At 39.1% G+C, this 27,750-nt stretch overlaps 1 protein-coding gene across 1 annotated transcript in view; it reads left to right on the top strand.

The window, feature by feature from the left end:
* rxfp2a (relaxin family peptide receptor 2a) overlaps positions 1 to 27,750 on the top strand; it is a 40,450-nt gene that overhangs the window by 8,625 nt on the left and 4,075 nt on the right. The window contains 16 exon segments of the mRNA XM_026182802.1: positions 2,400 to 2,543; positions 7,871 to 7,954; positions 8,462 to 8,567; positions 9,421 to 9,492; positions 9,971 to 10,042; positions 10,506 to 10,577; positions 11,107 to 11,178; positions 15,874 to 15,948; positions 16,309 to 16,380; positions 18,738 to 18,809; positions 19,151 to 19,225; positions 21,545 to 21,616; positions 21,917 to 21,988; positions 22,100 to 22,329; positions 26,844 to 26,989; positions 27,564 to 27,659. Of these exon segments, the coding sequence (XP_026038587.1) occupies positions 2,400 to 2,543; positions 7,871 to 7,954; positions 8,462 to 8,567; positions 9,421 to 9,492; positions 9,971 to 10,042; positions 10,506 to 10,577; positions 11,107 to 11,178; positions 15,874 to 15,948; positions 16,309 to 16,380; positions 18,738 to 18,809; positions 19,151 to 19,225; positions 21,545 to 21,616; positions 21,917 to 21,988; positions 22,100 to 22,329; positions 26,844 to 26,989; positions 27,564 to 27,659 (1,532 nt within the window).

The following is a 27,750-nucleotide window of genomic DNA, read 5'->3' as shown; positions in this document are numbered from 1 at the left end:
CAAATGTGCCTGTTTTCTTGCTGAAACTTTGAGAACTGCTTTGATTAACAAAAAAAGTATTTTGAAATATTCACGTGTCTGTTTTTACACAGAGTTCTGCTAAACAGCTATCACTGATATTCCTTTAGCATTTAGTATAACGTGTGTACATACCGGAGCATTGAACAGCTTAAGGACCCAAATGTGTTTCTCAGGACTGTGTTTTACATCCAAAAAAGGCAATAAAATCATGTATTTTAAGGTTGAAATGCTGCACATGTTTTATGAGGTAATAATGTTACATTAGGAAATTACATTAGGAGACAAGAACACTCTGGGTTTTGGGACTTTAACGGTTTATCTCTGCACTCTGATTCTTGTTTATCATCAGCATGAACAAGATGAGACTTTGGCCTGTTTGAATAATCCCGGTAATTGTTTCAAGCCCACAGAACATCAGGTTCATTGTTCATTAGATAAAAACTATTTTACATGTTTCTGCAGATTGATTCATTTCTGCCCTGCTGTTAATATTGGTTAAGCATTTTAACAGTGTGAGTTTCCGACCTTAATATTTTTCTTCAGTATCATGATCAAGCAAACAGAATGAGGCTCTAGTGAGCAGCTGCCATGATTAAACAATGGTAATAACAGATGATAAGTAATGATAAATGGTAAATTAAGCCCCAGCAGTGCTGTTTTGCTTTATTTTCCCCATCCCTGTTCCTCTTAATCAAAGCAGGTAACACTTGATCTATTTTGTGTAGAAGAAGAGACAAAGTGACAAATGCAGAAAAAGCTGATATCTGTCACTGGGATAGCCCAGAGAGATTTCTGTGTTTGTTGAACCAGCTAACGCTAAGAAAGCCTGTGGGTTTGTCACTCTTGGTTTCCAGTATACCTCTTTGGTATGAAAAAAAAAATTAATACAAACTGCTGAAGCTCAAACTGAGCAGCAGAATGTGGGAATAAAGGTGATTTGAGGGACTTTGAATGTGGCACAGTTGTTCGTGTTGGTCTCAGAATTTTCCCACACAACCATCTTTAGGGTTTACGAAGGATGTTCCAAAAAAGAGGAATAAAAAAATCCTGTGAGCGGCAGTGCTCTAGGGTCTTGTAAATGTCAGAGGTCAGAGGAGAATGGCTAGACTGCTGTGAGCTGATAGGAAAGCAAATGTAATACAGAGTGGTTTTTGAAAAAAGAAAACAGGGACCACACAGCTAAGAACAGAAAATTAGGCTCTAATTTGCACAGGCTCACCGAGACTCACAAATCCCAACCCCCTGGTCGCCCCGTGGCTCAGGGGGTTGGGATTTTTGAGTCTCGCATCTGTAACCGGAAGGTCGCCGGTTCGATCCCCGGGCTCTCTGTCCTGGTCGTTGTGTCCTTGGGCAAGACACTTTACCCTACCGCTTACTGGTGTTGGCCAGAGGGGCCGATCGCTTCTGTCAGTCTGCCCCAGGGCAGCTGTGGCTACAGCTGTAGCTTGCCTCCATCAGTGTGTGAATGTGAGAGTGAATGAATAGCGGCATTGTAAAGCGCTTTGGGTATCCATGTGTATCCATCAACTGATGGCAGCAGGATAACGCACCATGTCAAATCATCTCAAACGGGTTTCTTGAACATGGCGATGAGTTCACTGTACCCAAATGACCTCCACAGCCCCCCAGATCTCAGCTCAACAGAGCATCAAGAATGTGCAGCCAAAAATCTGCAGCTAATAACCCCGTCTGAAAGAAATACTTCAAGACAGAAGATGGAAAAAAGCACTAAAAAGCCAATGTATATTTAGGTTTGATTACTGGTAAATCTAGTGGACGGGGAAAAAAACATGTAAAAGACGGAACATTTTGTGATTTTTTTTTTTAATGTCAGGAAAAGGTCTGCATTCAGTAATTCATGTTTCTTTACAACAGGCAAAAAATAAATAAAAATAATGAGGAATTTCTTTCTGGTTTGTTTTAAAGTACGTCATGCTAACTAAAGAGTCATGTGTCTGACTCACTGTGAAAGACCTTAAAATAAATGAATTCTCTGATCAGACACGATGGTTTACAAGTCGTTATGTGTGGGACACAGATGCAAAAGAAAAAAAGCAGTCTAGTCAAAGATTTAATGATACCTTTGATGGATTTATTAGGGGTGTTTTTGAAATAGTTTTTAAAAATACACAGAAAACCCTCAGATTGATGAATTCTTTATGAATTTCATGATTAAATTTGGTCTGCACCTGACGTTTTTGTTGCCTAGAGCTGCACGAGTTGATCTCTCCTAACTCACAGGTATCAGTGCAATATTATCAGCCCATTTTCATTTCTTTTAAATATGTTTTTGCATTATTTTCATTTTTGTTGTGTATTTTAATTCTTATCTGGATAAATTTGCACCTTCTTCTTATATTTTCCTCTCCCTTTCTCAGCTCTGGAGACCAGCTGGGTGGAAGAAGGGGTTAGATGCCCTCTTGGCCAATTCCCATGTGGAAACACGAGTGAGTGCCTCCCTCAAGTTTTGCAGTGTAATGGACACAAAGACTGTCCCAATGGAGCTGATGAGAGACAGTGTGGTAAGTGTGAGCCAGTGTAACAGTGGTTATAAATGACCAAAGGCAGTATTTACTTTTAAGGGAATAGTATGTTGTTTATATTGACTTTATTATATTTTCTTATTTTTTAATATAAGTTAGAATTTTTAAATAAACTTTAGATGTTTGTAGCTCGCATTTTATGAAACGCTGAACTAATGCAATGAAGATTTGGCCTTATTTAACCTTACATGAGTCGAAAATTCACATTTTAACCTGTGATTTCACTTCATAACTGTCTTTCTTTCAAGGTGACACTAAAAGTTTTAGCAAGACAAAGAGAACGACAAGCCCAGTCAGAAATATCCTGTAGTATAATATTATACAATAAGTTTAAGGTATTCATGTTTAGTTATTTATAAATCAGTGCCTGTTGTCCATTACCTACTCCTACTTTTTTTTTTTGTACATTTCAAAACAAAGGAATAAATAATATAAACAGCATTCAATAGTAGCATTAACGACTAGCAGGTTGTTTAGTGATCATGTACAATCCCTGCTTCCTGGTCGAAACTACACTGCATTCATTAAGGATCTTGTCTTCTCTTTTGTGTTTTATTGTGTTGGATCTTGTTCTATTTAATATAAACAACTGTCTAAAAATAGTCAGTGATCACCATGGGCTTCTCTGGGTTTTTATTACCCCTGTTCATCTGTAGCACATTTTAAAGCTCAGTTTTTAAAACCTAACGATGTAACTACAGCTGTTCACGGTTTGCCTGACACCAAATATTTGAATGGGTCAGAAAAGAATCACTTTGAGGCTAACAAAGATTTGAGTGAGTACATGAATGTGAGGATCAGGACTTTTTCATAGCGAGTAATCTAAAACGTGCAGCAGTATATTAATGGCTAACCCTGTGCTGTCGATGTATCTCAGATGTTGACCTGACTGAAGTTTGGAAGCTTCTTCCTGACGTGCGATTGCATTTGTTTCCACCTATCGGGAACTCTCACGTTAACTTTTATTGGAAATAAAATCTATGGGAAAAAGTTAGCAGTTATACTCCAGTGTCGCTGTGCTAATGTGTTTATATTATCCTAACCATAGCTGTGTAGAGAGATTCTGGGTTCAAATCCCGGACGAGCCCCCAATTCTAAATATCAACACTTCACCAAGTTCTTTTGATTCCTCAGAGGCATCTAATGGAAGACAAAACACTGCTCAGTAGAATGTTTAACACTTTATTACTTCTAGAAGGGAGATGCGTCCTGCATGACACTCTGCCACGGATCTCAAAATGGTGGTGTGCCACTAACAGTTTTATTACAAAAGCTCTCTCATTCTAGTCTAAACAACAGTGTCTCAGTAACTTTCCTCTAGAGATGGTCCCCTCTTATCTACATTTTCCCAGGGAAGCGTGAGCGAGAGGCTACAGCTTTCTACTCCCCAAGGACACGTGGTCTCATGCCTTTATTTTTCAGGGTTGTGTCCACTTAATACTACACTATATAACTTTATAACAGTTATTATTAATAAGAAGCATAGCATTATTGAGGCACTACAAATTATTTAATCCCAACACTAGCAACCACGTAGCACACCACCATATGCTAGCTAGCCCACCATCGGTAACCCTAAAAATGTCACTGCTGTTTAGTTTTCCTTCTTCATTTATATCCGAAGTGAATGCAGAGCTATATGTTTTAATTTTTCTCAGTCAGAACATGGTATATCATCTTAAATAAAAACTAGCAAGCTAACTCCCCACTAACTTCTAACTCTGTTAAACTTCATAATCCTGTTTTTCATGGATGCCTGGATGTTAAATTTGATAGTTACACCTGGTTAGGCAGACATGCTGATCATTTTATTAAAGATGAAAGAATTTTGACGGCTTTTAACTCTCAGTCATGCTGTAGCGTTTGTTTGAGACCTGAAGGGCTTTTGGACCTGGAAATAGCTAATGATGTCATATTTAACAGGCAGATTCCCTTTAAGGTAAATACTGCTTCTTCTTAAAGTGTTAAGAAGCACTAAAAGAGTGCAAAACCTTATATAGTTGGAGTTTGCACTCTTGTAGTGCTTCTTCTTAACACTTTGACCTTCAGATCAATCTATTGCCCCTAAAAAGAGAGTCAGTGATCAAATATGAAATATTTTAAAACTTCATACAATATTATTGTTGAGAATTCACACCACACTTGTAAGAATCGTAGTTTCTAGGTTATAAGCTTTTGGTCAATTTTCAATCAATAAAGCTGATCTTGAATACCTTAGTTTTCATTCAAAATTTTGAGGTACAGACAGCATGGTAGTCTTGCAGCAAGACTACTTGAAACAGGAGAAAAGCTGTTACACAAGAAGTACTGTAGAAGGGCGTCGATCAAGCATCAGGTCTGGTGTGTACTCCTTTGTGGGAGGAGGACCAGGACTACCAATGCCAGAGTCACACAAAATGACCTCAGATGGGATACTCATGTGCATATTTCTGACTAAACTGTCAGAAACAGAGTCCATGAGGATGGCAACGGGTCCTGACTTCCTTTATTCTGGCCTGTTGCCGCAGCCCAGCATTATGCATTTCAGTTCTCATTCACTAGAGATATACCTCTCCAGACCTTCACTTACCCCCTGCCATTGAGTGTCATAAATAAAGCAGTGAAGGAACTTCTGTTTGTTATAAATCGATAATTAGGAGTGACATGCGCCTTAAACAAAAGAACCCTTCTTTTCTTTGGTGGGACTCCAGACCAAATCGAGCCTCGCTTTCCTACAACCTCTCTTGGGCCTCGGAGTATTAGCCACTGGATCAAACTCTCATGACAGTCTTCCTGCAACTGCAAATCAACCAGCTGAGCATGGGCACGAAGACTGTAATCCTGACAATCTCCAAAGCCTCAGAAAAAGACTGAAGCCAAGAGCCAAGAGTAATTTTCCAAAAGAAACATCCCGTTTTTGCCAGTTTTAGAGAACTAATCTGTTTCAAATTACCATTCAAGACCAGGGTCATCATCTGTTGGATATTACCTCTATTGTGTAAAAGAATACTATAAATGTTACCATGACATCCGAGAATAATCTATTTCTTTTAATTAACAGTCGAGAGTCGCTACACCATTCAAATATTCATCAGTCATTGTCAATTAAAATGCCAATGTGTTTGTAACTATTTCGTAAACACTCCCTAGGATGCTTGTTTTAGCATTAGTCCCACGGTAAACATGAGTTAGTATTTTTTTGTTTTTTTTTGTTTTAATCATTTAAGCCCTTTTTATGAAACGTTTTCATTTCTGCAGAGCATAGTTTTCTCATCACCCAGGTCAAGAAGGAGCGCAAATTAGTTTCAGTCTGTCTGCGAGGGCATGCTAGTTATCAGAAATCCACTCTGTGTTATATTACTTCTCCATTCTTGTCATCTGCCTCACCACCACACTATGCAACACTGCCATAACGATGACAAGCACAGCAGTAAAGAAGTTCACTTTGTGCACTTTATCAATCTTCTTTTTTTTAAATTTTCTTAGGAAAATTGGAACAGCAAAAGTACAGTATATAAGCCAAAAATGGAGTCTGTACAATGTTAACAAGCTTGAAAGTGAATATTTGGTATGAACACCTTTGTTCTTCAATACAGCCTGAACTCTCTTAGACAAGCTCTATTGTAATTTCTTCAGGAATCGTGCTCCATGGTGCGTTTTTACCATTATCATGCTCAAAAGTGAAGCTACTGCCAATCAGACACTTGACACAGACCAGTTGGTATTCAGGCTGGATCAGAATCTGATGGTACTGATGATACGTGAATTCCATCAATTTTGACAGGAGTTGTACCTCTCTCCTGACCTCCTCCATACACAGACCAGACCAGACCAATTAAAGATATCAAATTCATATTCATCACTCCATAAGACCTGTTCCCACTAATTTTCAGTCCAGTTCTTGTGTAATTTGCACAAAAGTATAGGTATTCTTTATTTAAGTAGAAGTTAAAAAGTACTGAAGTGCTTTTACTTCTTTACTTTATACAAGTTCAATCTGCTCTGAAATGTACTCAAAGAAGGAAAGTAAGTACTTTGTTGAAGGACATCATAAATCTAACCAGTTTATCCTGCACACTGTTTGTTTTGCAGATAGTTTCAGAAAACTTTCAAAAATTACCTGCCAGTTAAAAAATGTTTATCCCTTTTTTTGTTCGCTCTGCTTCTGTAAGTACTGAAGAAGTACTGCAACTAGAAGACAGAAGGACATCTGCACCAGTTCCAGATCGTTCTGCCCCCATGACAAAAGTACTATGAAGCTCTTTTTCATTTCCTTTTTATGCGATAATCCCTGGTAATGATTGCACCCATAAGATTTCTGTGTTTTTGTTCCCCGTTATTTACACTAGGCTCAAATCACTTTCATGCACATTGTGACCAGCTTCTAGTAAGAAATTACCTGAAGATCTAATTCAGGTTTTTTGTGCTAAGTTGTATGTTACCTGTAGACACAGAAGTGGTTCATCCCTTGAGTCAGGTGCTTTTTATATGATTGAATGATTTATGGGTGGCTTAACAAACAAATATTTCTCTGAAAATGGTCATATACAAGGACTGGACTGAAAACGATTGAAAAAGCAGACAATGTCCAAAGAGAAACTTTGAAAGACCGTTAAAAAAACAAAAAACAAAAACAAGAAATCTGTCTCCTTGGAACATTTTTACACAGCACTGTGATAATGATTGGCATATTTTGTATGTTTCTTAAAGAGAAGCTTGATAACAGATTAGGGTTTTTTGTTAGTAGCTTTAGAAAGATGTAGCTATGGTAGATGAGGCTTTAGAGTTCATTTTGTGAAAAAACTGGGATAAAATCGTTCCAAAAAGTAGCTCAGTCCCATAAAACAGAAAATATTGCTCCATCATTGCTGTTCCTCATCGGTACTGATTTGTCAAAGCTGTTTCTGATTTGTGGGCACTTATAGCTCCCAGTATAGCATTAGGGATGCGTTTAAAATGCTTATAATGTTCCAAGGATATGTCAGGTCATTTGACACAGTATAATGCTTATACTCTGGTGGTGACTTCGTGGTGAGGTGGGTCAACACATTCCTGATTTGCGACTGGGAGTAGACAAACCCAGCGTCAGGCGGTCACGAGCTAATGTACTCCTAGCGCCGTTCCCAAGCCAGGAAAAATGGGAGAGTTGCATCGGGAATGGCATCCGGTTTGGATCCATGTACTGTGGTGATTCGTTTGAAAAGAAGGGAGCAGCTGAAAGTACCCATAATGCTCATGTGCTGGTGATGCCAGTGTAGGAAAACCTTGATAAACTATCATTACTATCCAGTCAAGTGAATTTAACTCTTTGTTCTTTGCTTTGGCAGGGGACAACATCGGATGGGCAGATTTATTTGCCCGCACACTACAGAAGACTAACCCTGTGGACCAGTACTTCCTCAATGAGTGTTGTAAGTGTGTGTGTGCACATTAATACACCCCGGGGTAGAAATATGGGACTCTCCACCATTTGACCCTAGAACTGAAAAAGCTTCTCGGATGAGAGGTGAAACCAACCTAAAGAAGTCCAGACGCTTTTCTTTGCAAGCTCCTTAGACTACGATGACCTGGATGACTGAGAACCTTCACAGATACATTAATACATGTAGACCACAGAGAGACATGATACAAATGATCAAAGAAGGAAAATATGATCAGTTTTTGACATCAGCTAGCAAATAATACAAATGATGTGACCTAGAAAAGAAAAAGTTGCCCCACCAAAGATTAATGGACAGCAATTAGCAAATTCTGACAGCTGGATACGACAGCACACGACTCACAGAATTGACTGTTATGTTGACACTGAGGGAGAACTGTGTTGGGCTCTGGAGAAAAACAAATGCCATGTTTTCATTCGACAAATAATTTTCAATGAGCCTCTAAATAAAAAACAATGTGTGTGTGTCTGTGTGTAGTATTGCAGGAGTTTCCAGAGAGCTGTGACTGCATACAGACAGATGTTGAGTGTGTGGAGGTCAGCCTGCAGGATGTTCCGTCGCTCTCGCCAAATGTTACCTGGCTGTAAGTGTCCTTTGACTCCAATCACTCTGTCCTCTTCAAGTGATTTGTTATTTTGTAGGTTAGGTTATTACAAGCTGTAACGGCTTGGCAGGTAACAACAGCCCATGTCATTGTGGGTGTGTCACCGTGGCAAAATATGGCCTTGAAGACAGCTATACGCCAAGAACAACAAAAGAGGTAGTTTTGAGTACTCAAAGGTGTTTCTCTGTCTGTCACAGTCCCACAACCATACATGGTACAGCCACAAAGGTTTACAGGTTTGGAGAGCCCATGGATACTGACTAAATGGAGAAAAACCTCTCTGCATGTCTCTAAAGAAAAGAAAAAAAAAAAAAAAAAAAAAAAAAAAAAATATATATATATATATATATATATATATATATCTCATTAATCTTGCTTTTCTCATTCCATCAGCTCAATTGCTTGTTACTGTAATAATTTATTGATCCATTGATTTGAATACTGAAGATAAAAGTTTAAAAAATTGAGATTGAAAAGTTGAAAAGATTTTTATTTATATTTTAGATCTATATTAAAATATTGAAGCACAGTTTAATATCCTGGGGGAAAAAATAGGGTATGATTGTCAGCAGACTAATTACAAAAGGTATACTGGGCCTTGTGTGAATTGCAGCTACAGTTCTTTCAAAAATCGCATTCACTTATTTTTATTAGTCAGTGCCAAATTAAATTTATATATATTATACATATTTCTGCATGCCTGTAGTTTGTGTGATGGTTTATTGCACATAACGTGTCAGACATTTCATCGCTTTCTCTCCGTTTTTTCCTCTTTGTGCAAAACGTATGTTTGTGTTTTTCTTACAGCCACATTTGATGGGTTGTGTTACAGGTCCCTGAGGAGCAATGAGATCCGAGTGTTGTCCGATTTTGTTTTCTCAGAATACTCTGCCCTGGAGAGACTGTGAGTATTTTTATGCTGCCATCCTTGTGTTTTTGTTTTTTCGCTGTCTGTTTCTGGGCAATTTAGTTTTTAGTAATGGCAAATGTCAAATCACTTTTATTTGATTTTATCCTTCCTTTAGAATCTGTAGTAATAGTAGCTCAGAAATGACAACGGCTCAAGGAGTGTATTGATTTCTACACTTTTCATACACGTTTTCATTTAGTAGTTTGGTACAGCGGCCTTATAGTGTGACATACTGGACCTGAGCATCCAGTTTTTCCAGTAGATGACTGTTCCATCTACTTGTCTGTTGACAAGAAGATACATTTTCTGTGTTATTTCTTAATAATCATGTAATAAAGGGTAACAATAATATTTCTCTTACAGGTGAAAATAGGATTTTAAGAGCATATGAAAGTTTTCTGTTTTTCCTATTGTCTCAAACATAGTTTGAAATAAAAGAGCATTTGTTATTTTTATTCTGTTCTGTTTTCAGGTTTCTGCAGAACAACAGCCTCCACTTCATATCTAAGCATGCATTCAGCAGTCTGCACAATCTAAAGAGGTTGTAAGTATCCTGCCTCGTTTCCCCTGAAGCAAGTGTATTAATTTTGTTTTCCTTCAGTTCTCTTTTGTGTTACAGGTCAACTTCAATTAATTTTTTTTAACCTGAGTGGTACTCATTTCTTACATGGAGAAAAGCAGTTGTAATTTGTGTTTTGACTCCAGGCTTTTCTGTGGTGTCTGTGGGAATGAGCAAAGCTGTGCATTTAAAAAAAAAAAAAAAAAGAGAGAGAGAGAGAGAGATTTAGTTTATGAAATGTCAACAAATAAAACTGTGGAAAAAATGCCATCATTTATTTAAACTGTCTAAAGATGACTTCAATTTTTGTCTGACCAAGAATCATACCCAAAACTACGGGTATGTCCTATGATTATACCTTTGCTGTATTTTGTTACTTTCAAATGTAGTCATTATAGTTGCCTTTTTTTATGACCAAACTTCTTGTGCTTTTCATGCTTTCTCTCAGGTTTCTCAGTGAGAACTTAATCTCCTTCCTCAGTCCCGGTGTGTTCGGGGATCTAAATCAATTGGAGTGGCTGTAAGTAACTCAAAAGCATACAGATGTGCACTTTCAATAGTCACAAATACGAATACATGGTAGCAAGGAGACTGTGTTAAAAAAAAGTTATCCAAAGACTGCAACATTTTGTTAATTTTGCTTTTAATTTTAAAGGTTGAGATGCAAAAGTTGTCCATTTGATCCACAGGTTGGAAACAAATCCACTAGCTGGATATAAAATTATTTATTTAAGCAGCAGAGTGGAGAAGTGGAAATGGTGCAAAAATAACAAGTTTAAACGGTGCACAGATGTGTGGATTGAGCTTTTTTTCTACCCGTGAAATCTTACTTGACTCAAGTAGTTTTTTCCCTTCTTTCTAAATTCTTCTGTAAAACACAAGAGCTAATGTTGTACTGTATGCTGCTATTGTGAAATACTGAAAATCACATTTGTTTAAAAATCATATTGGGTCACATTTGTAACACTTATCTAAAGAAATTGTAATCACCAATGACTTATTTAATGCAATTAAGCAGTCAAACTGGGTAATCTTGTTTTGTGTGTCAGGATGTTGGACCATAACCCGCTAAGCAGCTTGTCCCAGGACACCTTCACTGGGCTCCAGTCTCTCATGTATTTGTGAGTTGCATTTTTCTTTTAATATTATGTAATAATTTTGACTTGGATTTGTTTCTAGTCTAGGTCTACTCTGAGGTCTTCACTTACAAAATCAAAAGTCTTAAACTCTTGCAAACCTGAAAGCACTCAGTAGGAAAATAAACCTTACTTTGCAGCACATGTTCTTTGCTTTGGCAGCTCACTAAAATATTTTTGAATGTTTGCCTCTGCCACTGGTTTCTCTCAAGACTTGTACCAACGATGATGTTTCATCTTTTATTTTGGGTTTTTATGAATGTCTTACAACAGGCATTGATTTTGTCACATAATGCTGGTTCAAGGACCTAAATGCAGACTCGGGAGATAAAATCATCAAACAAAAGGCAAACTTCTTATTGAAGGTGGTGGCAGGGCACATTGGGACAAAAATGAAATCCAAATTCTTCAAACGAGCAGTGACACAGCGATGATTCAACAGACACAGTGAGAAAGACTTCAAGGAAAGACGAGTCTATTTATACACATACGCATACTCTAAGGTCATCAGGGTAAGTGAAAGCAGAAGGTAAACAAGACACAGTTTGAAGACAATGAAGTCAGCGAGACAAGAGGAAGGAAGTAAAACTAAACTCAAGACACGGGACAAATAACTGCCCAAACAAAATGGAAAGTTAGAAACAATAACTAAACAGAGAAATGCAGACAAATAAATACACTTGACATGAAACACTAAAGGATTAAAAAACAACCTCTAATACAAACCAAAATGAGAGTTAAGAGCAAAACAAAATAAACGCTATAACCAAACTAAGAACTGATGATCGAAGATTTTAGTAAACAAGGCCAAATATTCCAAAGAGTCCAATATCCTGGGCCATGACACACTTCTGATTAACTAAGCTGAATTTAGGGCAGCTGATAGTAGGCTAACTAATCCATTGAGGCCTGGCTTAATTTGAGCTTAGTCTGTGAAACCAGCCATTTAAGGGAGGGAAGAAAGACTGTGACAGGAAGTTTTGTCATATTCCTTTGAACAACCGTTTTACCTACTTTCACTTAACCCCTTGAACTCAACACAGAGATATAGTGGTAGAAATGTGAATACTGGAGTAAAATGATGACAAGTAACACGCTTAACTTCGTTTTTCATGACTCACAGACTACTTTAATCATATTTTAATATACTTTCTGAAACCTGAGCTGTCGTTTGGGAAGTATTTTTAATTTCTCCCAGCTGTTTGGGTTTAGTTGGATCAGATAATGTAAAAAATAAAAAAAAATCATAATCTTTTAACAGATATTAAGTCATCTTATGGGGACAATGGCTTAATATCAACAAAGTATTAAACACTTTACTGAGCAGGATGACGTATAAGGTGCAGAAAAGCCAAAACGTTATGTACCCATATGACGCAGGGTCTCAGGAGGTCAGGTCCTAAAGCCCTGGATTAATTTACACTAGGTAATGCTCAATCTCTCTTTACCTATTTTCCGCCCATCGTTCCCTTTAGATTAATTCCTTCTACTCTGTCCACTCTGACTCATAGACCTGGCCTAGCTCAACCCTAGCTGCTGCTCTTTCCACGACATGAGAACGTGATTTTAGTTCTCACAATACAATTTCTTGGAAATCAACTTCAGACCCGTCACCCTGAGCTGCATCTGCTTGGCTCATTCTCTGCATGTTTTCTTAAATCCAACCACAACAGGTATCCGTCTCACGAAATAACCCTTTTAATGTTTATGTTTCAGACATAAAATGTGTTCTCACTCCACCTGCCTCCTCAAAGAGTGTTTGCACTTCCACGGAGGGACTGTTAGACGGGGATGACCATATGTCTCTCATTTGATTCCCCATTCATCTTTGGAATCAGAGTCCCTTGTCCTTACTGCCCGCTGAAGTGTTGCCACCCAAAATATTAAACATTGTTTTGATATGGAAACTGTTTCAGAGTTGAGGTCTGCCTGTGCCATAATTCTTAAGCAAATAGGGATTTTTTTACTCCACATAGTTAAAACCCCATCAGCTACCATTTATATAGCTGGCTCAATGTCTGATTTTTTTTTCTTTTGTTCATCTCAGCATCAGCAGAGATTTGAAGAAAGAAAATTACAGTGAACAGTTTGGTACATCCATTCTGTTATTGTTTGGCAGTGCAGTTGTGAGCATATGTCATTCCTGCCTTGGAAGAACTTATGTATCTAGCATATTTCTTGAGGAATGAAGCACGCTTCTCATTGGTTAGAGGGAAGTCAGTTTGACACAACTGTCCAAGTCCAGAACTGGCAAAACATCCCTACACTTGAATATTCCTACCACCTCATTTCAGTGTGGGCTTGATGCGCTGCCATATCATTCTCTGTCTTGTACATCTCAGACTTCTATTACTGGCAGAAACCAAAAACTTGGTTTCATCAGAAAACTGAGTTTTCCAGTCATCCGCGGTGAAATGCGGATATGTCTAAGCCCACCCAAAGCATCTGGACATGTGTTCCTTTCCCGAGAAGTGATTTAGAAGAGACCTTTTTCTATCACTGATGAGAAGCTTGATGTGTATCTTCTTTGAGGTCATAGCATTTTGGTCTCTCCGGCCATGCTTTGGATAAAAATGCTCCAGTTTCAACCCCTTGTTTTATAGCAGGTGAACAATGGCTGCAAGATCATTTAGTTAATTAGCCTCTAATAAATGTAATACATCCACCTGTGTGATATGAACAAAAGATACAACTCAAGGAACTGTAAGCTTTTAGATAAAACAGGTCCGTGCAAAACAATCAAGCTTCAACTTCATGGAGAGAAAAAAAATACTCAGAATTTCTGATTTTCTCAGCACAGATGTACCTGTAACTTTATTTTGAAAGGTTCGTGGGTGGACATTCTTTTGTACATGCAAATATACTTACTAGAGATGGACTGATCCGATATTACATATCGGTATCGGTCTGATACTGACGTAAATTACTGGATCGGATATCGGAGAGAAATAAAAAATGTAATCCGATCCATTAAATATCAAAAAAGCACCACACAAAACTTTCGACACGGCGTAACTCTCCTCATAACCGTACCACGTTGGAGCAGTGTGCTCACGTGATAGAGCGGCTTTGTGTATTTGTAGCTTCGCTACCACACCAGCATTTCATCTCCGAGGAAGTGATAAGTAAAGCAAGTGTGTAAGTTCATCTCTGAATGTTTGTAAAGCATTCCCGCGTTAAGCTTAACAACCCATATATGGAGCGACTGCCTCTTCTCTCCCCCTCCCTCTCCTGCTGCTACTTCAATCATGAAACTGATCAATGATCAGCTGATCGGCTTTTCTGTCGCGAGTCCGTCTCTCTTGTTTGTTTATCTCCCACTTTGCACCAGAAAGAGGAAACCAGCGGCTGAATAACAGAAGCACGTTTAAGCTTGATAATCTGTTGTTAAAATTTATTTAATATTACTTTCTAGACCAGGATCCTTTTCTATGCAGCTGATGGCTGGTAACTGTGCAGGGGCGGATCTAGCAAAGTTTAGCCAGGGGGGCCGATAGGACATGAACAGGGAGAAGGGGGCACAAAGACATACTTTTCTTTCTTATTCTCATTTAAAATGTCTAGCTTTTATTAAATAATTATCTGAATCTTACACCCAAAGTTTTAATTTGATGTAAAATGTAAATAAGTCCATTACTGTATATAGTAACTATTAAGTCTAATATACCCTAGTAAGCTATATTACTTTTTCCTTTGGGGAGGTACCATCTGTGCAGTCTGCAGTTCTGTTAAAGAAAGATGTTGAATCTATTTAATAATTCTTGAAAAATAATTTATTTCTGTGCATTTTCTTTCACACTGCATCAAATTAAGGTTGATTACGTCGATTAAGCATCATGAGGTGGAGGGTGGTTCCTTATTTTTTTTGTTTGTTTTTTTTGTTTTGTTTTTTTGCTGGGAGTTTTAGAGCCCTATTAGTTAGGTTGCTTACTCTTTAAAATACCAGAATAGGGAGGATGGAGTAGGTTTAAGTTTATTAGATTGATCAGTATTGCTGAACTATGAAATATTTTGGGTGCAGTGCATTTTTTGCATACAGATATAACAGAATAGCTTTAGTGTTTGTTTGTTTTTTTGTTTTTTTTAACTTAAGTATGAACTTATACAAAAAGCAGCAAGATATTAAAAAAACGTTTTATTGATTAAAAAACACATTATGTCGGATTCATATTGGTATCGGCCGATATCCAAATTTATGATATCGGTATCGGACATAAAGTGCTATCGTGCCATCTCTAATACTTACCTTTCAAAATGTATATAAAAGTTCCTGGGACATAATTTAATAACATCCCAAAGTCATATAAACTGTGTGATAATGTCGTGTATACACTAACTTTTCTTTTTAGAATTTACAGCCTGCCTTGCTGGTGAAATAACAGCCTGTACATAAACAAAGATAATAAAGTTATGAGTCAAGTATATGACATGTGAACATTTTTCCATGCAAACATGTTGCTGCTTCATGCTGTCTGTCTGACTTTTGACTCACTTTTGCTTGACTGACCCCCGATCCTACACTCTGAGGATCAGCACATTTATATATGGATGACAAGAAGTCCAGGAGTAAATTGGCCCTTAAAAGTCACAGTCTAAGCCTTACATCTGTTTAGTAGTCACTCTACAACTCTGTTCAGTCCTATTTAGTTTTGCGATTAAATGTCTTCCTCCCCCCTTCAGGTCCATGGTGAACACTTCACTGCAGCAGCTTCCTCATCCAAGCTTCTGTCAACACATGCCTGCCTTGGACTGGCTGTGAGTGAGAGTGTACTTGTGTGCATGCAGGTGTGTAGTGCATGTGATGTTAGTGCACTAAAAAGTGTAGCAGTTATGCTGATGTGTGTTTGTCCTTGTTTGCATATATAAATGACAAATTAAACTGGTATTATAGAGGTGATACTGAGTTGCATGACGGTTTGAGTCAGCCGATATCTCTGGGGCTGCTCAGATTTGCTTTATTTTTTTCTGAGCAGATTAAGTGCAAGAAAAAATATTCCATTTATTTTTTCTTTCATAACTTTTACCAAAGATCTATGAAAATTACACCCTTATATTTGTATGTTTAGTAAATGTACATTTTTATTTTCCCTCTCCTCCTGTTTTCACTACTCTCAGGGATCTTGAGGGAAACCAGATTCAAACTCTTAACTACTCTATCTTAAAGACATGCAGCAAGCTTGAAGTTTTGTGAGTATCCTGCTTTATTAAAAGTTCAATAAGAATGCTGAAAGCTCAGGGTTTAAATCTGCGCACCACACAGAAAGTTTCCCAAAAGATAAGGTAACGAGAGGTGTTGTTTGATCTTCAGATGCTGCATATATACTCAGCAGCTACTTTGTTAGGTACACTTGTTGAACTACTCAATAACACAAATATCTAATCGGCCAAACAAATAGCCGCAACTCTGTGCATGTAGGCATGAAAACATGGTCAAGACGACCTGCTGAAGTTCAAATGAATGTCACGAGGCTGAAGAAGTCACTTGAATGAGTGACAAAACGTTTCTCCCACTGAAAACACTATGCCCAGATGAACATAATCAAGTTTTTAGGATGTCTAAAGAAGACTGTAAAAATGTTGTCTGGTCTCATGAGTCATGATTTCTGTTGCAACATCTGGATGTTAGCATTTGGCATTAACAACAAGAAAGCATGGATCCATCCTGCCTTGTGTCAAAGCTCGGGTTAGTGGTGGAATAGTGTTGGGGATATTTTCTTGGCACACGTTGTGTCCCTTCAGACCAGTGGAGCATTGTTTAAACACAACAGCCTACCTGAGTATTGTTGCTGACCATGACCACAGTGCACCCATCTTCTCATGGCTCAGATCACTTCGAACTGGTTTCTTGGACATGGCCTCTCAACATCTCAACCCAGTAGAGCAGGTGTTTCAAACACAATGGCCCAACAAAGACAAAACTATGCATAAGACAAGACCCCCCCCCCCCCCCCCCCCACAGCCATTCAAATTAGTAGATAAACAATTAAATAAAAAGTTTGTGTCTTTCATTTTTTTGCATTTTACAAAGTGTCCACAGTAAAAAGAATCACTTGTTGAAATGTTGCTCGTGTCAGAACTATAACAGAATGTGATATAGATACAATATTACAGCTGTTGCATTGTTAGTCTACAGCAAGTGTTAGTTAAGTGTAATGAGGATGTGTTTGTGCATGTTTAATATATCTCTGAGGTCTCAGTTGTGCCTAAACGCAGTTAATGTTGTGTTTACAGGAAATACATTAGAAATGATGGACTTTTCATATATCAATGCAGTTAGTTAATCATCCTTAAGGGACTTAAGTGGCTTAAGTTTTTAGAAAATCTCCCACTTTAATCCTTTAATTATGTTTTATTCATTTTATTTTATCTGTTCATCTAAGTTTATCTCCTGTTCTCTCCCCTTGGCGCGCCCACCCTCAGACACACTTGTTTTCTTTTTATTTATTTCATTAATTAACAAAACAAATTCTGCTGTGCAATCAGATCTTTAAGAAATTGGTCAAACAAGCATAGAAATAAAAATTGGCGCAACTAAATGTGACTATCAGGCCTGGCCTAAACTTGCTTGGAAACTTGGCTCAGGCCAAAAATTACACTGTGGTAGGCAGGCCTGCTGATCTTGGCTTAATTAGGCTTCTCACCAGCTCTTTTCCTGCAGTCATACTTGGAGTTGGCCTCGGCATGCAATCATGTCACTAGACCCAATAGCTCTGGAGAATATGCTTAAGTAAAGCTTTTCCTGGGCACATTGTGCTCTTCATTTATTTTTATCCCAGATGTGGAGGGTCACTGGGTTAAATAGGACATAAACAGAAATTAATGCTCTGGGTTTTAGTCTGCCAGGTTATTATTCCAGGTCCGTCACTACCATGTGATAGTGAGCTTGTGGGATGGCACCTATTCATTCACTTGTCACCACATCTGCCAGAACACCATGTCTGTTGATTCAACTATAGGGTCAGTGGATTGTGTATATGGATCTTTTGCTTCCCACTGTCAACACGATCACCTCATACACCAACAGAAGCCAGACAAATGCCATACACTTAAATTTAAGCTCTTCCACTTCGGTGAGCCAAGTCGCAATCTCCTTGGTGGATGCTGCATCCCTGACCTCACCAAGGCTGCCGACTTGCTGTTTCACAAATGGCCCTGCAAAGCCCAACAGTAAAGCCTGTTGTTTTTAGGACCTATCAGAGCAGCTCATGTGCCTCAGAGGAGGTTAAACTGAGATCTAGACAGAAGTGCAATCAAGGTTTGTTTCAAATGAATGCATGTGCGGCATTTTTAAACTCCACAAATAAAAACACAACATAGGGCTGAGAGGAGATGAGCCATGAGGTTTGGCAGTGAAATGAGCTGAATTAGAGGAAAGGATTCACACGAAGTTCAGTGAGTACGGAGGCCTAAGCAGGGTCATGCAAACTTTGAGGACATGGTTAAGACTGACTAAAGTAAATGAGATTGTATCCATTTATATCAGTTTTCCAACAGCACTTTGCAGCTCTCTGCATGGTTTCTGACAGCAGCTCTGCCTTCTTCAGGTTACTGATAGACAACAGGATTAGGACAATTCCCGAAAACACCTTCCAGTCTCTGTGGAAGCTGGCCGAACTGTGAGTAAGAGCATATTCACAGAAAGCCAGTAAAACCATGTCAAAATAAATAAATAAATATACACCACTGTCTTCAAGTTCACTCAAAGAGATTCTGGTGAGGCTGGTGTTAGAGAGGTTTTGTTCTGATGAGATATGAAGTGTCAGGGATGAGTAAGAAAAGAAACCTGTGTAGAATTTCATGCAAACATTATGTATCTGCAGATTTATTTAAAGCCTTTGCTGTTTTCTATGCATGTTTACGCTGTCCATGTTTGGAATTGAATGAGAAAAATGTAAATGTGCTATAAAATGAGTCAGGAGGTTTAATTTTTCCCTTGTTTCTCTTTCATCCTCTTTAGGGATCTGTCTAGGAACAGGATTAGGGAGCTGCCAAAAAACACCTTCAAGAGTCTCTCCAATTCCCTCCTTAAACTGTGAGTAAATGATAGTGTGGAAAATCATTCGTCATTATGTGGGTTTTTTAACAGGACTGAATTAGGACAAGGTCTAAAGTAGGATTAAGAAAAAATAACTTTGTGAAGGTTTCTGAGAATGTGACTTATTCTTAGTGGGATACATGGTGGCTGTAATCAGATGCAGAATAAAACTATTTTTGTTGGAAGCTCTGAAAGAAAGAATTTATAATGTAAAAGAAAAATCAATCACGAAACTGTTGCATTGAGTTAAAATAATAAGTGCAAGCATCATATTTTTAGATAAACTGAGTTTATTTATGTGCCAATTCTATATAATCCTCCATTAATCCTCTTACTTCATTTTCATTTAGTGGTATTTTGAGCTTCTTTTCCACTGTGTGAGAGGAAAATGATATATAGTAATGTAACATAAGAAATATTTACAAACTGAAGACAGGCAGTAAAATCCTGCATCAAACTGCAGTATGTAGTAGGGTTTTTTTGTACTTGATATTTAAGTATTACTTCACTGTTTGTGAACCACAATGTATGATGACTTTGACTTCTCTGATGTAGGCGGTTTCAAAGGCTCATCAAATCAAATATGATACACTCAGCGTTACAAGGTTAACTCTGATCGTCCGTGTAACTCACAGTTTTAGAGCTGCTCCTCGTATGCATTGTGTCGTGCATTAAGGCATATGGACTGTTTTGATTTTGTAGTGTTAATTGTATGTATAAAATGTCTCAGCCTTTTCTATGTATACTCAAATCTTCCACTTATTACGTAAAAACAACATTTCTGTACTTTTGCCTCTTAGTGCTGAAGGGGAAAAAATGTATCAAAATGAATGAACTTTGAGACAAACCTGTTTATGAGCAGCAGCTGAAGACCTTTTTTTGGGAAAGGAGGGGCCAGGACTGGAGATGCTGTCAGTCAGAGTAACAGCGCATGAATAATTGCTTTCATAAAACTATTGCGCTCCAGTTGGTCCGCTGGCTCCGTGTGTGTGTGTGTGTGTGTGTGTGTGTGTGTGTGTGTGTGTGTGTGTGACTCCCTAACGATCACTAGCTAAGACTTAACTAGAACAATGAGATTAGGCTATTTTCCACAGCACGAGCTATCCATGGAAATGTTTTTGAGTCTTGTTGATCTCACACCTCACAGGAAAGAGACAGGCGGAAAAGGCGGATTAGGGGTCTGCTATTTGAATCACTCGCATCACAGAAGAATTGCTGTTTATTGAGACTTTTGGGACAATCTGCTGCCCTCATTCGATGTCACATAATGCACATACAGTAACACATCCAATGGAGTGCATCCCCCTTTCAGTGACAAAACGGGCCTGGCCCATCAAGGGTTGGACTCGACTAGACCCCGGAAGGTGTGCTGTGGTATCTGGCACCAAGATGTTAGCAACAGATCCTTCCATCGTGTAAACTGTGAGGTGGCGCTTCCATGGATCAGACTTATTTCTCCAGCACATCCTACAGGTGCTCGATTGGATTGAGATCTTAGGAATTTGGAGGCCATGTGAACACCTCAAACTCATCGTTGTGCTACTTTTTGCTTTTTGGTGCCCTGCAGTGGACACACTGGGTCCAAAAAGCAGCATGGTCAACATGGGTACCATGAATGATCTGTGAAAATGCAGCACAATACACAACAAACTGTGATGCACAGTATATTCTGACATGTTTTCATCAGTTTGCAGTACAACAGCTCATATGTTGGATCGGACCACACAAGCCAGCCTTCGATTCCCATGTGCATCAATGACCCTGCTGCTGGTTCACCACTGTTCTTTCGTTGAACCACTTGGGATAGATAGTGACCACTACAGACTGGGCACACCTCAAAAAAGCTGCTCTGACCCAGTCGTCAACCCATTACAGTTTGGCCCTCGTCAAACTCGCTGAAATCCCTACGCTTGCCCTTTTTTTTTTCTTGGAAGTGCAGGCTGATCTCACAGATCACTGCTGTCACTTCAAAAGCTGTCCATCGTGAAGTGACTTACAAAGCAGGAAAAAATTTATTATGTCAAAGTATCAAAATATGCTATTGCACAGATCTATCCTGCCATTGCTCATTGCAACATTTCTGGCTTGTAGTTATTCAGGCCCTCTAAAGAAGACTTTAAATCTACTCTAAACTATGTAATCTGAGCAGGGGGAAAAGTGCAGAAAGCATTCTGTATCTAATGTCAGGTGTAATTGGACACAGACCTGTTTTTTTTACTTGTTTTAAACAATCAAGGATGTCAGGAATGTACTGTCCATTTGTTATATTTCATGTTGACAGGCTTTGTTGTGTTTATCATCTGTTTCTTGTTTCAGAAATATCTCCCATAATCCTCTCCTCCGTATTCATCCAAGCCATTTCCACCACCTGACACATCTTCAGTCTCTGTAAGTACTCTGACATATACACGTTTGCCTGTTTTTATACATGTGAGGACCTTTATTGCCCTGAGCCTCAAACATCACAACTACATGCTTAATTTTAATAACTTTCCTCTAAATGTTATTCTAACCTCAATCATGAATACTAGTTTAAATCTTCAAACACTTCTTTGAAGTCATCTGGGACTCTCCAGAATATCTTTCTAATGCATTAATGGCTTCTTCACTTTGATGTCTTAATGCTGAAATTGGTCTTCAGAGTTTGCTGTAGTCTAGTGCGGTGGTGAAATCTGTTATTTCCTACAGAGCGCTGGAGGGAATTGAGATCGCAGATATTCAGACTAAGGTGTTCCTTCCCATGAAGAACCTCTCCCACATGTATGTGTAACACACAGCCGTCACTTCAGAAGAACCAGCATGTTTTGTCATCTCTTCTTTGTCGGTTGTGTTTTTGTTTGTTTTTTACAATTTTTCTCTTTTCTCTACAAGCTATTTCAAGAAGTTTCAGTACTGTTCCTATGCACCTCATGTGAGGTCCTGTAAACCCAACACAGATGGCATCTCTTCTTTTGAGGACCTCCTGGCTAACATGGTGCTGCGGGTGTCTGTCTGGGTCATGGCCCTCATCACCTGCTTTGGTAATCTGTTTGTCATCGGCATGAGGTCGCTGATTCGTGCTGAGAACAACCTGCATGCTGCCTGCATCAAAGTTCTCTGCTGTGAGTAACAACGTAGCACCGGGTCAGACAGTCTCGCAAAATAAAAGTACTTGTAAAAGCAGCAATAAATCTAAATGTCAAGCTGTTCTTTTGGAAAGTGAATAAGTCAGCTTAGCCTTGCTTCTATCCAATGAAACAGGATGAAGAAGTTTGTTATACTGGGATGGGATCAAACTGCTTGGAGACTTCCCAATCTACACACTTCTCCTTCATTCTCCTCTTTCACATTCCCTGTGCCTTTCTATGCCACTGTTGCAAAGCCTACTCCAAAAATGCAAAAACTGGGATGTTTTGTAAAGTGGAAATAAAAACAGAATGCAGAAATGAAATAAGGAAAAAGTTCCAGATAAACTATCAGCTCATTTTGAAATCGATGATAGCAAAATTTACCAGTGTATAGCATCCTGCCTTCATTTAACATCAGTCCATAAAAGTCTGGGACCTGAGGAAACCAGCAGCTGGACCTTTAGAAGTGTAGCCTTTTCCCATTCTTGTCTGACAGAGGACTCTAGCTACTCGGCAATCCTGGGTCTAATGCACCCTCATACCATTAGAGAGCCAGGCATCCATGTTTTCCAAAATGAATTTTAAATTTCAATTTGTCTGACCACAGAATAGTTTTCCGCTGTGCCTCAATCCACTTTAAATGACCTTTGACCCAGAGAAGATGGTAGCATTTCTGGATCATGTTCACATATGGCTTGTTCTTTGCATCATAGAGCTTTAAACCTTCTTGGATGGCACAATGAACTGTGTTCACAGACAGTGAAATCTGGAAGTGTTACTGAGCCCATGCAGGGATTTCCATGACAAAATCAAGTCTGTTTTTATTGCAGTGAAGTCTAAGGACCTGCAGATTATGGGCATCCAGGACTGATATTTTTTTCCAGATGCATCTTTTGATGATATTATGTACTGTAACTGGTGAGGTATCCAAAGTCTTCATAAATTTGCAGTGAGGAAAACTGTTCTAAAATTCTTCAATTTGTGTGTTTTTTTTTTTTACAGATTTGTGAACCTCTGCGCATCTTTACTTCTTAGAAACTCTGCCTCTCAGAGATGCTCTTTTTATACCCACTCATGTTTCTGATTTGCTGCCAGTGATCCCAATGAGTTGCAAAAAGTCTCTGCAGCTGTTTCTTTTTAGTATCACTTACTTTTGTTTTCTGTGTTCTGTTGTGAATAGCACGTCACTATGGGTTTATGAGATTGGTATTTGTGTTTACACAGGATCCCAACTTTTTCTGGATTTGGATTTGTAGTTTGCGTCTCCCCTCATGGTAAAAAGCTTCCCTCCCTGAGTCTGTTTCTACTTGAGGTTGCTTCCTCTTTAGAGGGAGTTCTTTCACCACTCTGTTGTCTATGGCTCGCTCATATGGGATTGTCCAATCAAACCATGGGATTGTGGCTATATTAGACTGTCTGGAGGCAAAATTGTTTCCACTTGGTTTGTTTCCAGAAGTAAAAACATGTTTAATTTTTTTTAAAATTTAATGTCAGAAATCTAACAGCATTGTGTTAGAGAAAACAAAAACAAGAGACTAACTCACTAAGACTCTGAGATGGAGGGAAAAGGAAATAAAGATGTTTGCTGCAAACTATGCAGGTTTTTGGTTTTTTGTTCTGCTGTACTTCTTAAATTGTTTACTTTGTCTTATTTGTACATTATTTATGGAGCACCTTTTCTTTGGAGATTGCAGATAGTTGCTTCTTTAATGTGAGGAGCAGATTGTTCTTTTGTTTTTGTTTTTTTGTTTATTTACTCTGTCATTAATGAATAAGTAAAGAAACATAATCATCTAACTCAAGGACGGGCTTTCTAGGAACATTAAAAATTTGATATAATAGATTAGACGTGAGAAGCAAGTGGGCTTGAGTTCAGATCCTTAATTAATAAATGGAGGTCAATTTTGAATCTGTGAGAAATGCCTCTTAAAATGCAGTTGAGGTCCTGTCAGATCATTAAAGAAATTCACAGTCACTCAGAGATTGTTTGAGCAGACCCCCACCCCCCAAACCTCGGGTTGAGAGGTTTAACAATAAATATATCAAAATTTGTAGCTAGTTGTGAAACTTTAGCAGCTATAATGCATTTAACATCTCACTAAAATTGCATTTTTAATCCAGGGGTGTCTTTGGTTACAGGGAACCATGTTTTTACAGCGGTAATAACTTAGTGAAGAAGAGATTATTGTGCAGCTATTAGTAAGTATAAATTTAGATTGCCATAGTCTTCTTAAAATTAAGATGCTAGCCACAACGACTGAAAATATGCTTTACGTTTAATTTCTAATATTCTAATAAGTAATTACACAGGACACAGAGGGTTCATGTAGTACTCATAAATATACTTTGATTAGTGTGTGATTACATCTTCCAACAAATTGATCTGTTCTCAAAAATTCTGATTTTATCCATTAAAAATACAAAGGAGCATGCATCGGTTTGTGGAAGCCACCAACAACAACAGCTGGTTATAAGCTAACATCATGTATCCAAAAAATCACAGTTTCCTTCTCATAAACAGTTTGTTTATATTCTTGAACCATAGGGTAGCGTTTTTTCATGAGGTGTCCGTTAGAGCCACTATAAAGGAAGTTTCACTAATGTTAATGTTAATGACTAACAGCAGCTAACAACAGCATTTCCCAACAGAAAAGTTTAGCATATCTCAAACAACAATCACTTCAGTATCACTGTCATCAGACGTGAGCTTCACTGTCTCATCGACTCATATCGGACTCCTTTCACAAAGTTTTACAGCCTCCTAATAGACACCAAACAAACTGACAGCAGACTGACAGCCTACACTCCCTACAGATGAACAGACACCAGAGCTGTTTGTCCTAGAGTGGCCACCATACCTAAGATTATGCACTTGAATTGGGAGGGGTAAGAAAACAGTTGACTGCAATCTAGTGCATCTAGATCTAGTGGTGAGATTTTACACACAGTTTTAGTCAACGCTTACCTAATTTCTTTCCAGCCCACCTACACTGAACAAAAATATAAACGCAACACCTTTGTTACTGCTCCCATTCCCCATGGGATGGACGTAGAGACCTAAAATTCATTCCAGATACACAATATAACCATCCCTCCCAAACAGTGGTCACAAATCAGTCCAAATGTGTGGTAGTGGGCACATCTGCTATATTGAGATAATCCATCCCACCTCACAGGTGTGCCACATCAGGATGCTGATCTGACATCATGAGTAGTGCACAGGTGTACCTCAGACTGCCCACAACAAAAGGCCACCCTGGAATGTGCAGTTTTTTTGCGCTATTGGGGGTCTGGGGACCCAGAACCGGTCAGTATCTGGTGTGACCACCATTTGCCTCATGCAGTGCAACACATCGTCGCATGGAGTCTATCAGATTGTCAATTGTGGCCTGTGGAATGTTGGTCCACTCCACTTCAATGGCTGTGCGAGGTTGTTGGATATTCGTGGGAAACTGGTACACGCTGTCGTATACGCCGGTCAAGCACATCCCGAACATGCTCAATGGGTGACATGTCCGGTGAGTATGCTGGCCATGCAAGAACTGGGACATTCTCAGCTGCCATCTGCCCTGAACAATGTGAACCATGATTCATCCGTGAAGCGCACACCTCTCCAACGTGCCAGACGCCATCGAATGTGAGCATTTGCCCACACAAGTTTGTTACGGCGACGAGCTGGAGTCAGGTCAAGACCCCGATGAGGACGACGGGCATGCAGTTGAGCGTCCCTGAGACGGTTTCTGACAGTTTGTGCAGAAATTGTTTGGTTGTGCAAACCAATTGTTCCAGCAGCTGTCTGGGTGGCTGGTCTCAGACGATCTTGGAGGTGAACCTGCTGGATGTGGAGGTCCTGGGCTGGTGTGGTTACACGAGGTCTGCGGTTGTGAGGCCGGTTGGATGTGCTGCCATATTCTCTGAAACGCCTGTGGAGACGGCTTATGGTTGAGAAATGAACATTCAATGCACGGGCGACAGATCTGGTCCTGCTGTCAGCATGCCAATTGCACGCTCCCTCATTGCTTGTGGCATCTGTGGCATTTTGCTGTGAGACAAAACTGCACATTCCAGGGTGGCCTTTTGTTGTGGGCAGTCTGAGGTACACCTGTGCACTACTCATGATGTCAGATCAGCATCCTGATGTGGCACACCTGTGAGGTGGGATGGATTATCTCAATATAGCAGATGTGCCCACTACCACACATTTGGACTGATTTGTGACCACTGTTTGGGAGGGATGGTTATATTGTGTATCTGGAATGAATTTTAGGTCTCTACGTCCATCCCATGGGGGGCAGTAACAAAAGTGTTGCGTTTATATTTTTGTTGAGTGTATCTGCATATAGCAAGATCCATCCATGCTTGTGGTTCCATTAATCTTGCCTGTTGTGGTGACTTAAAAAATATTATGATACTGTTTTTGGGAAGGATGTAGCTGACAGATGGGCTTATAATCACACAGGGCACATCTGCCTGTAAATAGACTCATAGATGTCATCCTTATCATCCAGGTGCTGACTGCCTCATGGGCGTGTACCTGTTTTTTGTTGGTGTATCTGATGTAAAATTCCGCGGTCAGTACAACCGTAACGCCCTGATGTGGATGGAAAGTGCGGAGTGTCGGACCATTGGATTCCTGGCCATGCTCTCCTCAGAGGTACTGCCCATGTATATATCACACTTCAACACACGCAAATATGCATGCAGATTGAGACAAACTGATCTGTACTGTAAAACTGACACATCACAAGGAGTTGCACTTACACATCCTTCGCTTTTTGCTTGTACTTTTGCCCTGCTGTTTTCAGCTAAAGTAGCTTCAAGATTAAAATCATCTTTTGTTCCGCTCACTGGCTGTATCAGCTTGTTTCGGCTCTGCATTATATAAATATCATGTTTGCAGACTAAGGTACTCATATTATGCTCTCTTTTACTTTAAAAACGTGTTTATAATTCACTCTCACTCATTGCTTTTAGCTGTTGCAGATGGAGACATAACAAGCCTCAGCTGGAGTTTAACAACCTGTCTCAGAACTTTATGCACTTTCCAGGATAAATCATCATTAGACTGACTTTATAAATGATGTGAACCCAAGTTCCATCCTCTGCATGTTGATTCCTCTGTCATAATAGAGGTTCTACTAATAACAGTGCAGCCAATATTCAAAGCAGTGTTCAGTTTATAAGTTAAAAACATGTTGTTTTCATTTGCGGTGCATGTTTCTCCTCAGGTGTCTGTTCTCCTCCTGACCTACCTGACTCTGGAGAAGTTCCTTGTCATTGTTTTCCCTTTTAGAAATTTGCGCCCAGGCAAATTTCAGACAGGGGTAAGTTGCACTTTTCAAAATGGGGAACAATGTGCCTGATGAATGTCATCCAACTGTTGTCTTTGTCTACAAAGTAATCGTCACTCTTATT

Source organism: Astatotilapia calliptera, chromosome 10 (assembly GCF_900246225.1).
Source record: "Astatotilapia calliptera chromosome 10, fAstCal1.2, whole genome shotgun sequence".
Taxonomy (NCBI): Eukaryota; Metazoa; Chordata; class Actinopteri; order Cichliformes; family Cichlidae; genus Astatotilapia; species Astatotilapia calliptera.
The sequence above is the reverse complement of the archived record's forward strand: the minus strand, read 5'-3'. Positions and strand labels throughout refer to the sequence as shown.